At 41.3% G+C, this 11,578-nt stretch overlaps 1 protein-coding gene across 3 annotated transcripts in view; it reads right to left on the reverse strand.

Moving 5' to 3' along the window:
- Positions 1 to 10,208, reverse strand: part of VIRMA (vir like m6A methyltransferase associated) — a 65,562-nt gene extending 55,354 nt beyond the window's left edge. For 2 of the 3 annotated variants that reach the window (XM_010588406.3, XM_003408393.4), the window contains exon 1: positions 9,960 to 10,207. In XM_010588406.3, the coding sequence (XP_010586708.1) occupies positions 9,960 to 10,022 (63 nt within the window). In that variant the 5' untranslated portion in view covers positions 10,023 to 10,207. Of the gene's footprint in view, positions 1 to 9,959 lie in introns of all 3 variants that reach the window. The other variant, XM_064267904.1, reaches the window with a different exon arrangement.
- Between the last annotated feature and the right edge of the window lie 1,370 nt (positions 10,209 to 11,578).

Genomic DNA, 11,578 nt, shown 5'->3' on the forward strand with positions numbered 1-11,578 from the left:
CAGAGGTCATGGTCCCCAGACCTTCTGCTAGCCAAAGACAAGAACCATTCCCAAAGCCAACTCTTGAGACAGGGATTGGACTGGACTATAAGACAGAAAATGATACTGGTGAGGACTGAGCTTCTTGGATCAAGTAGACACATAAGACTATGTGTACAGCTCCTTTCTGGAGGGGAGATATGAAGGCCGAGGGGGACAGAAGTTGGCTGAATGGACACAGAAATACAGGGTGGAGAGAAGGAGTGTGATGTCTCATTAGGCGGAGAACAACTAGGAGTATATAGCAAGGTGTATATAAGGTTTCGTGTGAGAGACTAACTTGATTTGTAAACTTTCACTTAAAGCACAATAAAAATATATTTAAAAAAAAAGGAAATCCACAAAATAAAAACTTATCATAATAAAAGAAATGCATAGCATAAATTGTATTTTGTAAGGTATACTAGGTCCCAAAGATATAAAAACAAGACATACTCTCTGCCATGAAGAAACACACTAATCTACTGTAGCAGACAAACAGATATATCGCTATGATATAAACTCACACAGGTTGTTATGAAAATTCAAAGGAAGGATACGTACTTAACCCATCACTGTGGCCAAACACTTGTAAGGGAAGAAAAGGAGTGTCACGGGAGGTTTCCCAAAAGAAATAGCACCTGAGCCAAAGAAATACTAAGTCTTTAAGGAAAACAAGAATCAGTGGAAAAGTGGGAAAGGAAGAGCTTTCCAGGCAAAGGGAGAAGCTTGCCCAAAAAGAATACTCACAAGTAAGTTCACCAAGACTAGAGGAAGACCCTCAACAAGACGGACTGACACAGTGGCTGCAACAATGGGCTCAAGCATAATGACTGTGGAGATGGCAAAGGACCAGGCAGTGTTTTGTTCTGTTGCATGCAGGGTCACTATGAGTAGGAATCAACTCAACGGCCCCTAACAACAACAGAGGGTAAAATGGCAGGGGAGGACAGGCCACAACCAATAGAATTACAAGAAATAAAAATTCTCTTCTCCTTTACACGAACAGATACACACACCCATGTTTATTGAAGCACTGTTTACAACAGCAAAAAGATGGAAGCAATCAAGGTGCCCATCAATGGATGAATGGATAAATAAATTATGGTATGTTCACACAATGGAATACTACGCATCGATAAAGAACAGTGAGGAATCTGTGAAACATTTCATAACATGGAGGAACCTGGAAGGCATTATGCTGAGTGAAATTAGTCAGTTGCAAAAGGACAAATACTGTATAAGACCACTATTTTAAGAACTTGGGAAATAGTTTAAACTTAGAAGAAAACATTCTTTTGTGGTTACGAGAGGGGGGAGGGAGGGAGGGTGGGAGAGGAGCATTCACTAATTAGATAGTAGATAAGACCTACTTTAGGTGAAGGGAAAGACAGCACACAATACAGGGGAGGTCAGCACAATTGGACTAAACCAAAAGCAAAGAAGTTTCCTGAATAAACTGAACGCTTTGAAGGCCAGCGTAGCAGGGGCAGGGGTTTGGGGACCATGGTTTCAGGGGACATCTAAGTTAATTGGCATATTAAAATCTATTAAGAAAACATTCTGCATCCCACTTTGAAGAATGGCGTCTGGGGTCTTAAACGCTAGCAAGCAGCCATCTAAGATGCATCAATTGGTCTCAACCCACCTGGATCAAAGAAGAATGAAGAACACCAAGGACACAAGGCAATTACGAGCCCAAGAGACAGAAAGGGCCACATGAACCAGAGACTACATCATCCTGAGACCAGAAGAACTAGATGGTCCCTGGCTACAACCGATGACTGCCCTGACAGGAAACACAAGAGAGAACCCCTGAGGGAGGAGAAGAGCAGTGGGATGCAGACCCCAAATTCTCGTAAGACCAGACTTAATGGTCTGACTGAGACTAGAACGACCCCGGTGGTCATGGCCCCCAGACCTTCTGTTGGTCCAGGATAGGAACCATTCCCAAAGACAACTCTTCAAACATGGATTGGACTGGACAATGGGTTGGAGAGGGATGCTGGTGAGGTGGACACTTGAGACTATGCTGGCATCTCCTGCCTGGAGGGGAGATGAGAGGGTGGAGGGGGTTAGAAGTTGGTGAAATGGACATGAAAAGAGAGAGTGGAGAGAGAGAGCGGGCTGTCTCATTAGGGGGAGAGTAATTGGGAGTGTGTAGCTGGGTGTATATGGGTTTTTGTGTGAGAGACTGACTTGATTTGTAAGCTTTCACTTAAAGCACAATAAAAATTATTTTAAAAAAAAAATTCTCTTCTACTGAAGACAACTCCAAATCTACATCTCTATCCAGGACCTCTCTCCTGAGCTCCAGGCTACTATATCTAACTGCCTAATGGGTATCTCCACAATGGGTATCTCCACTTCGAAATCCTTCGGCCACCATAAATCCAACAAATCCAAAACAGAACTCTCTTATACTGGGGATGGTGCCACACTCACACAATGCCCCAGAAAGACAGCAGTATCATCCTTGGCTTTTCATTCTCCCTCACCTAAACCAGTCATCCACTGAAACACCAAATCCTATTGATTAAACCTCCAAATCTCTCAAATATATATATTTCCCTCCATTCCAATTAACTGTCACTTCTCTAGTTCTGGACACTGTACTCTCTAATCTGGATTACAGCAACAGGATTCTAACTGGTTTTCTGCTTCTTTCTTGCCCCACCCCAATCCATTCTTCTACTGGAGCATAGTCTTTTTAGAATATAAATGCATCAGTTGCCTGCTACTTATTGCCCTCAGGCCATATTCCTTAATAAGCTTTATAAGACCCTTTACCATTTGGCAGAAACCCTGGTGGGGTAGTGGCTAAGAGCTATGGCTGCTAACCAAAACGTCAGCAGTTTGAACCCACCAGGTGCTCCTTGGGAACCCTATGGGGCAGTTCTACTTTGTCCTGTAGGGTCGCTATGAGTCGGAATCAACCCAACAGCAACAGGTTTGGGTTTTTTTGGTTTTTATGAATTTGGTCTCTTTTCATCACTCTAAATTTATACCCCCAATACAGCATACTTTCTCATCTTCATCCCCTCACTCATGCTTTTCTCCCTGCTTAGAGCCCTCCCACATCCCTCTGTCCCAACTCCCTCTAGATGCTGACCTTCTCTTAAAAGTTGAGCCAGATCCCAAGTTTGGGTAGGTGTCTCTCCCTTTGTGTACCCAAAGCCCCCTAGCAAACTGATTTGTAATTGCCTTTTTAATCTCTCTCACTAGAGTATGTTTTCCAAGAATTCAAGAACAAAGTCTCAGTTTCCTGTTATATTCATAGTTAGTGCCTAGCATATTCATTCAAAGAATTAAAGACTTTTTTCTTCTTCTTCTTCCTTATTATACTTTACATGAAGGTTTACAGAACTAGTTTCTCATCAGTTAGTACACACATTGGTCTATGACAGTGGTTAAAAACCCCACGGCATGTCAACACTCTCCCTTCTCAACCCTGGGTTCCCCATCACTAGCTTTCCTGTTCCCTCCTGCTTTCCAGTTCTTGTCCCAGGGCTGGTGTGCCCCTTTAGTCTAGTTTTGTTCCATGGGCCTGTTCAATCTTTGGCTGAAGGGTAAACCTCAAGAGTGACTCGTTACTGAGCTGAAAGGGTGTCGGAGACCATATTCTCAGAGTTTCTCCAGTCTCGGTCAGGCCAGCAAGTCTGGTCTTTCTTTTTGAGTTAGAATTTTGTTCTACATTAAGAATGAAAGACTTTTAACAGATGCTTAAAAGCTGACTAAATTGTGTTTACAGAGAGTTAAAAATATTACAATGAAATAGGGGCTTAAGGTATCCAGAAGAGTTAAGTAAGCCTAGAAAGACAGGTTGATAATGATGGGAAATTATAAAGGGTTTATGATTTGGAAGGTAGCAGGAATGTTTAGAATAAATAGGTCAGATTTCAGGACACATAACTAAGCCTCACTTACCTGTGGAAGGAAGGAGTCATTGTGTGTTTAAGGCCCACAGTATAGCTGTCTCCCACTCCCTCTTCTATCCCTGCAACTATCTTTTCTTTTTACCCTCTCTCTTAGCAGTATCATCTATTCCTACCACTTCCATTATCACTTCTGTTTAGATGAATTCCACACTGGTTTCTTAAAGAAACTTAAAATGTAGTAGGATTTTCTAGAATCAGCCATTCCTCTAAGACTTTATTTTAACCCTGCAATTCCACTCTGGAAAGTAATGTTAAAGAATTAAAGACGTATAAAATAATCTAACTTCAAGAACATCACATCACTGTAAAAAATCAGTAACCTAAATGCAAGAGAATTCAGTATGTAAATAATATATCACAAAAAAAAATTATGCAACCAATAAAAAATGATAGTGTATAGATGATCTCTAGAATATATAAGAAACTGGTCATGGTGATTTCTTCTAGGGAGGGAAACAAGATAGGCGGAAGATGGAAAATTTGCTTTTTATTATATACTCTTTTATACTTTTTGAATGTGTACCTCATATATGTATTACCTAGTCCAAAAAAAAAAAAAAGATAACTTTTTAAATGAAACTTATTTTTAAAAATTATATATAGGTGTATTTTATTCCAAAAATATGTAATACATTGTTACGTGAAAATGAAGCCACAAAACAGTATGCAGAGTTTCAGTTCATTAATGTGGATGTACATATTTAAATATATATTCACTACACAGTTTGGAAAATATTAAGTAAGCTGTTTGTAGCTGGGACTATGATTTAGCCCCTCTCTCCTACTTAGTCTCATATGGAGCCCTGGTGGTGCAGTGATTAAGCATTCGGCTGCTAACCAAAAGATCAGCAGTTGGAATTCACCAGCTGCTCTTTGGAAACCCTATGGGGCAGTTCTACTCTGTCCTACAGGGTCACTACGAGCTGGAATTGACTAGACGGCAATTAGTTTTTTTATTGTTTAATTCACTCCCCCTGGGACTTTATACCATGGATTTAGAGCCAGGAAAATGTGTGTTGATGTGTCTTAATCTACCTATGCCATTTTAGGAAAGTCACCTAACTTCTCATTCTTAGTTCCCTTATCTATAAAATGGAGATAACTACCTTTCAAAGTTGATGGAAGGATTACATCGACTCAACAGCAGTGCGTTTTGTTTTTTTAATTTATCTAAACCATTTCAGACATTACTGATCAAGTAATCCACTAATCATGTAATCTGACTGTTTGAAAAACTACCAGTTTCTACAAAATAGTCGATACTCCTTTGGTGAGCATTCAAAGAGCTCCATGACCTGGCTTCAAACTGCCCTTCAGATGTGACTTCATACTGCTACTTTCTTTATACCCTACAGAGGACTAAGCTACTTTGCTATAATGTCCTCCTTACCTATCCACAGCTGTGGAACATATACCCTTCCAGCAAACACCAAGTACATATGTCAGCCCACCTTGATGAAGTCTTTCCTGATCTCCTCAAGGGTGATCTCCTGTTCCTCTGAAATCACATAGCCTTTATATACACCCCCCAAACAGAGTTAAATACTGATTTGGAACTGGAATGTGTCAAACACTGCTGGACATTTTGGAAACAAAGTCAATGAACCCCAAGGAATTCCCACTCTGCCTTTTTATGTACTCATTACATTCTAACTTGAATCATAATTTTGTGGATCTAATCTCTAATACATGGTCCCTAAGTGGTGCGAGGTTGTATCATCTGCATATCACAAGTTGTTAATGAATCTTCCTTCAATTCTGATGCCCTGTTTTTCTTCATATAGTCCAGCTTCCCAAATTATGTTCTCAGCACAAAGACTAAGTATAGTGAAAGAATACAACCTTGGTGTACACCTTTACTGATTTTAAACCATGCAGTATCCCCTTGTTCTCTTCGAACAACTGCCTCTTGGTCTATGTACAGGTTCTCCATCAGCACAATTAAGTGTTCTGAAATTCCCATTCTTTGCAATGTTATCCATAATCTGTTATGATCCACACAGTCGAATGCCTTTGCATAGTCAATAAAACACAAGTAAACATCTTTCTGGTATTCTCTCCTTTCAGCCATGATCCATCTGACGTCAAAATGATATCAATCATTCCGTACCCTCTTCTGTATCCAGCTTGAAGTTCTGGCAATTCCCTGTCAATGTACTGCTGCAATCACTTTTGAATTATCTTCAGCAAAATTTTACTCGTCTGTGATATTAATGATACTGTTTGATAATTTCTGCATTATGTTGGATCACCTTTCTTTGGAATAGATACAAATATGGATCTCTTCCAGTCGGTTGGCCAGGTAGCTGTCTTCAAAACTTCTTGGCATAGACGAGTGAGAGCTTCCAGCGTTGCGCCTGATTGTTGAAACATCTCAACTGGTATTCCGTCAATTCCTGGAGCTTTATTTTTCCTAGAACCAATACCTTCGGTGTAGCTTGGACTTCCTCCTTCAATACCATGGGTTCTTGATCATATGCTACCTCCTCAAATGATTAAACATCGATCAATTCTTTTTGGTATAGTGACTCTGTGTATTCCTTCCATCTTCTTCTAAGGCTTCCTGTGTTGTTCAATATTTTCCCCATAGAATCTTTGAATGGTGTAAGTTGAATTTTTTCTTCAGTTCTTTCAGCTTGAGAAAGGCCTAGCGTGTTCTTCCCTTTTGGATTTTTAACTCCAGTCTTTACGCATTAAAAAAAAAAAAAAAAAACGCATTACATTATAATAATTTACTTCATCTTCTCGAGCCACCCTTTGAAATCTTCTGTTCAGCTCTTTTACTTCATCATTTCTTCCACTCACTTTAGCTACTCTATGTTCAAGGCCAAGTTTCAGGGTCTCTTCTGACATCCATTTCGGTCTTTTCTTTCTTTCCTGTCTTTTTAATGACCTTCTGCTTTACCTTCTTCATTTGTGATGTCCTTGACATCATCCCACAATTCCTCTGGTCTTCGGTCATTAGGGTTTAACGCATCAAATCTATTCTTGAGATGGTCTCTTAAATTCATGTGGGATATACTTGGGGTCGCATTTTGGCTCTTGTGGGCTTGTTTTAATTTTCTTCAGCTTCAACTTGAACTTTCATATGAGTAATTGAGAAGGACATCATGCTTGGTAACATAGAGGGTCATCGAAAAAGAGGAAGACCCTCACTGATAGACACAGTGGCTACAACAATGGGCTCACGCATAGCAATTGTGAGGATGGTGCAGGACCGGACAGTGTTTTTTCTGTTGTACATAATGTCACTATGAGTCGGAACTGACTCCACGGCACCTAACAACAAAGGTGGTGCAAATGGTTTGCACTGGACTACTAACTTAAAGGTTTGCAGCTCAAATCTACCCAGCAGTAACTGAAAAGAAAGGCCTGGAGATCTCCTTCCGTAAAGATTAAGAAAACCCTAAGGGGCAATTTTCTGTAACCCATGAGTCGGAACTGACTAAAAGAATGGGTTCTGGTTTTTTTTTTTTTAAATCCCTAATACTTATCTATAAACTCCTTGAGCATAGAGATTCTGTTTTATCTCAATGTCCCCTACAGCACTCAGCAAAGTGCCTCACACATATAGAATTCATTAACCATCTGTTTTAAGACATACTAATTATTTTTAACTGTGAAACTTGATAGCTCTCACACATTTCTTGACCACCAAAGCTGACTTCCAGATAGACTACTCTTAATTTTTCACTCTCCAACACTGTTTTCTAAACACCCTATCCTTAGATCACAATTACTATCCAATTCCTAAATATATCTTACACAGTACCTCTGCACACACCTCTGCACACACCTAGTCTGCTGTTGAGAACATCTCTCCCCCATTCCTTCTCTACACACAAGCCCATACTCCACCAAGACTCTGTTCAGATTTGATCTATACTATGCCCAGTCACCCCCACAAGGAGATATTTACTCCCTTCCCTAAGCTCTCACTGTTCTCACTTGCTAAGAATAAATGAAGGAATAAGAGATTCTTGTTGTTAGGTGACATCGAGTTGATCTCAACTCATAAGGACCCCCCCGTGTGACGAAGGAGAACTGCCTCATAGGGTTTTCTTGACTGTAATCTTTACTGAAGCAGATAACCATGTCCTTCTCCTGCAGAGCCACTGGGTGGGTTCAAATCGCCAACCAATATGTGATAAATGACTGAACGCCAACTTTTCTTAAACCAGACTACTACTAAATTGACTTACCATGTGATTTTTCTTTCATTTTTAACTGTTCTCCATCTCTGTACACGATAGGTTTGTTCTGATCCAACCACTGACTCCACTGTAAGTTTTCGAAAGCCTAGCTAGAACTACAGTCAGAAAAGATGTCACTGAACAGAGCTAACTGACCTACAAGAAATGTGAGGTTATCAGTAAGATGTTAATCCATGGTTCACAAAATTTTGACTTTCACAGACTTGTAAACCATTTGTTAAAAAAATCACATCACGGTTGTCAACGTTTCATTTTGACAAGCAAAGCATTAAAATACACCTTCTACCACCATTATTTCATAAGTGAAAACCAAAACCAAAAACCAAACCCAGTTCCCTCGAGTCGATTCCGACTCATAGCGACCCTATAGGACAGAGTAGAACTGCCCCATAGAGTTTCCATGCAGCGCCTCGCGGATTCGAACTGCTGACCCTCTGGTTCGCAACTGTAGCACTTAACCACTACGCTGCCAGGGTTTCCTCAAAAATGAAAGAACAATCTAAAAGACTTATTCAAATATTTATTGAGCACCTACATTTTGGTCTATAAGGTCACTATCAGTCGGAATCGACTCGGCGGCAGCTGGTTAATGGGTCACCTACATTTTGCAGGATACTGTTCTAGGCACTGGAGATACAGCGGTGAAGAAGAGAGACACTACTTATCCAAATGGAGCTTGATATGCACACACACTCCTCTGATGATAAAAACAGAAGAATCTCCGAATAAAGAACAGTTCTCTAAATTGATTAAATCCAGATTAAGGGAAGAAATGTGAGGGTTTTTTTTTTTTTTTTAATTTCACTGGGGACTTCGTTAATATTAGTTTGTGGCCTGCTTCTGGGAACATTTAGTTAACTAAATCGAAAAAGCTCGATGCCATCGAGTCGTTTCCAACTCACAGCGACCCCACAGGACAGGGCAGAATTGCCCCCTGCGGTTTCCAAGGCGCGCCTGGTGGATTCAAGCGCCAACCTTTTGGTTAGCAGCCGAGCTCTTAACCACTATGCCACCAGGGCTCCAAAAGTGACATTCCATTTACATATTGCAGAGCCAGTCAAACGTTCAGGGGTGCTCGAAATTGTCTGGTACAGAACAGCTGCTGCACAACACCGACTCTCCAAAACGTCAATACGTTTGTGCTTTCGGACGGAAGTTTGGCTACACTTCTCTCAATTCTCCCCTCTTTGCAAGTATTCTCCACACAAGGGACGTTCCGTATAAGCATTTCGTGTACAAATGTGTGAAATCTTTCCAAGAGGTAAATACTGAAGTTTCAGGATAAACTGGAAAACGCCGCAATCCTAATTCTCACAACTGAGCTTCAGAACTCCCGTTAGAAAAGTGACCTGAAGAAGATTCAGAGAAGTCTTAACCAAGAACTACCAAACCAGCGTGAGGTGCTCGGACTCCTGCGTTACTGTCAAACACAAGCTGCCCAAGACCTCTCCCAAACACGTGAGGTAAATCTGCAAACCATGATCCTTCTGAAGGCCCAAAACTGACAGGAATGAGAAAAAAAAAAAAAAAAGAGGAATGCGAGCAGAATAGCCAACTCGACTAAAGACACGGAGGCCTAAGTTAGACCAGGGAAATGAGAGGGCTGCTGTAGCCCTTTCTCAGACATGGTGCCCCCACCCATGTTGGGGGAGGGAGGGTGTATGTGAGGAATTAACGCGACAATCGGCGGGAAGAAAAATGAAGGCATGTCTAATGGCCTTTTTTTTTTCTTTTTTGGTATGGATGCCCAAGTGGAGAAGCAGGTCGGCATGAAGTCACAAGGCCTTACCTCAGCGCTCGGGTGCTTAAAAGTATCTAAAAATAGCAGCTCCATCGCCGAGTCCACCGCCATGTTTGCAGCGGGCGGGGGCAGGGGGAAGACTTCCGGGGCAGTGTGCTACAACCTCGGCGACAGCGGCTCAGGAGAGGGAGAAACGACAACGGCTCAGGAGACGGAGAAACGACAGCACTTCCGCCGCCCTGCGCGCTTGCGCTGCAAACCTCGGCCTACCGTAAGGCGCCCAGCTGCCCGAAATCGTCGCCCCGCCTACTCCAGCGCGGCGGACGGAGCCCTCTGAGATGCAAGAGGAGAGGGGAGGAGAGGAGCTGACTACGGAGGCTCCAGTGGTCCAAACCTTGCTCTACCGCGCGCGTTACAGAGCCACGACGGCCTCTGGGTGGCGGAGTGCCGAGTAGGTTTTGCACGTGGTGCAGGTCGGGTGGGGAAAGGTGCCAACTCTTGATACCCCGCCCTACCTTGCATACCCTCCAACAAGCAGCCCCTACACGACGTGGAGGAAAAGATGCAGTGAGAGAGGATGAAAAGAAAAAGACATTGAAAAAAAAGAAAAGAAACGTCTCAGAAAACGAAAAGGTCCTTTGATTTCTCATCTGTAAACTAAGAATAAGAATACCTAACCCACAAACTTGTGAGGATTGAGATAAAATTCAAGACATTTTATAACGTGAAATGCCAGGAACAATAAAAAGGGCGCAGAGTGGAGAGTAAGTCTCCCTGCCAAGTGTTGAGCATGTGGAGCAACTGGAACCATACCCAGCTACTTGGTGGTGTGAATTGGCACAACGGTTTGGGAGAGTAATTTGGAAACATCTAGTAAAAGTAAACATGTGACTGCCCAACTCCTGGGAAAATTCTTGCAGATGTGCCTAAAAAAAATACCTACCGATAGAATGTTCAAGGCAACAATTTTTAGTTGCAAAAAAGCTGGAAACTTAATTTCCATTAACGGAAGAAGTGAAAAGTAAACTGTGGTTGATACAATGTAATAGCGTATAGCACTGGGAGAGCATGAACTAGTGCTGTTATCTACTAACAGGGATAATCTCAGCAACGGAGTTATACGACCACAGGTTAAAAAATAAGTAGTGTGAAATAACCTCTACATAGTTCAAAAATGTGCGAAATAGCACTTGTTAAGGGCCTGCATATGTTATAAAATGATAAATGCTTTGGAAATATGAACACTAAGAGTTCAAACTCATGGTGAGCTGGAGGGAGATGTAATGGAGAAGCACACAGGGGCTTCAAACATTTTGATGATGTTTTATTTCTTAGGTTGATGGTGGTTTCATAGGTGTGCTTTATATTGTTCTTTGCACCTTTTGATATGCCTGAAATATTTAACAATATATTATTTTTTAAGTAAATATCCCATCCACCACCTTCTACAACTATGCAGTTTCCTTCCCAAAAGCAAGCTCTATTAACTAACAGTTTATCTCTTTTACTATTTGTTTTTTTCAAACAACCAGCTCTTGCATTCACATGTATTATTTCTAGGACTTTCTTTTTTTCTAATTCTTCAGTTTCTGCATTTGGCTTTACTGATTCCTTCCTTCTGCTTTTTTTAGACTTACGTGTTTTAATTTTTCTAATTTTTGTAATCA

This window comes from Loxodonta africana, chromosome 14, assembly GCF_030014295.1.
Source record: "Loxodonta africana isolate mLoxAfr1 chromosome 14, mLoxAfr1.hap2, whole genome shotgun sequence".
Classification (NCBI taxonomy): domain Eukaryota; kingdom Metazoa; phylum Chordata; class Mammalia; order Proboscidea; family Elephantidae; genus Loxodonta; species Loxodonta africana.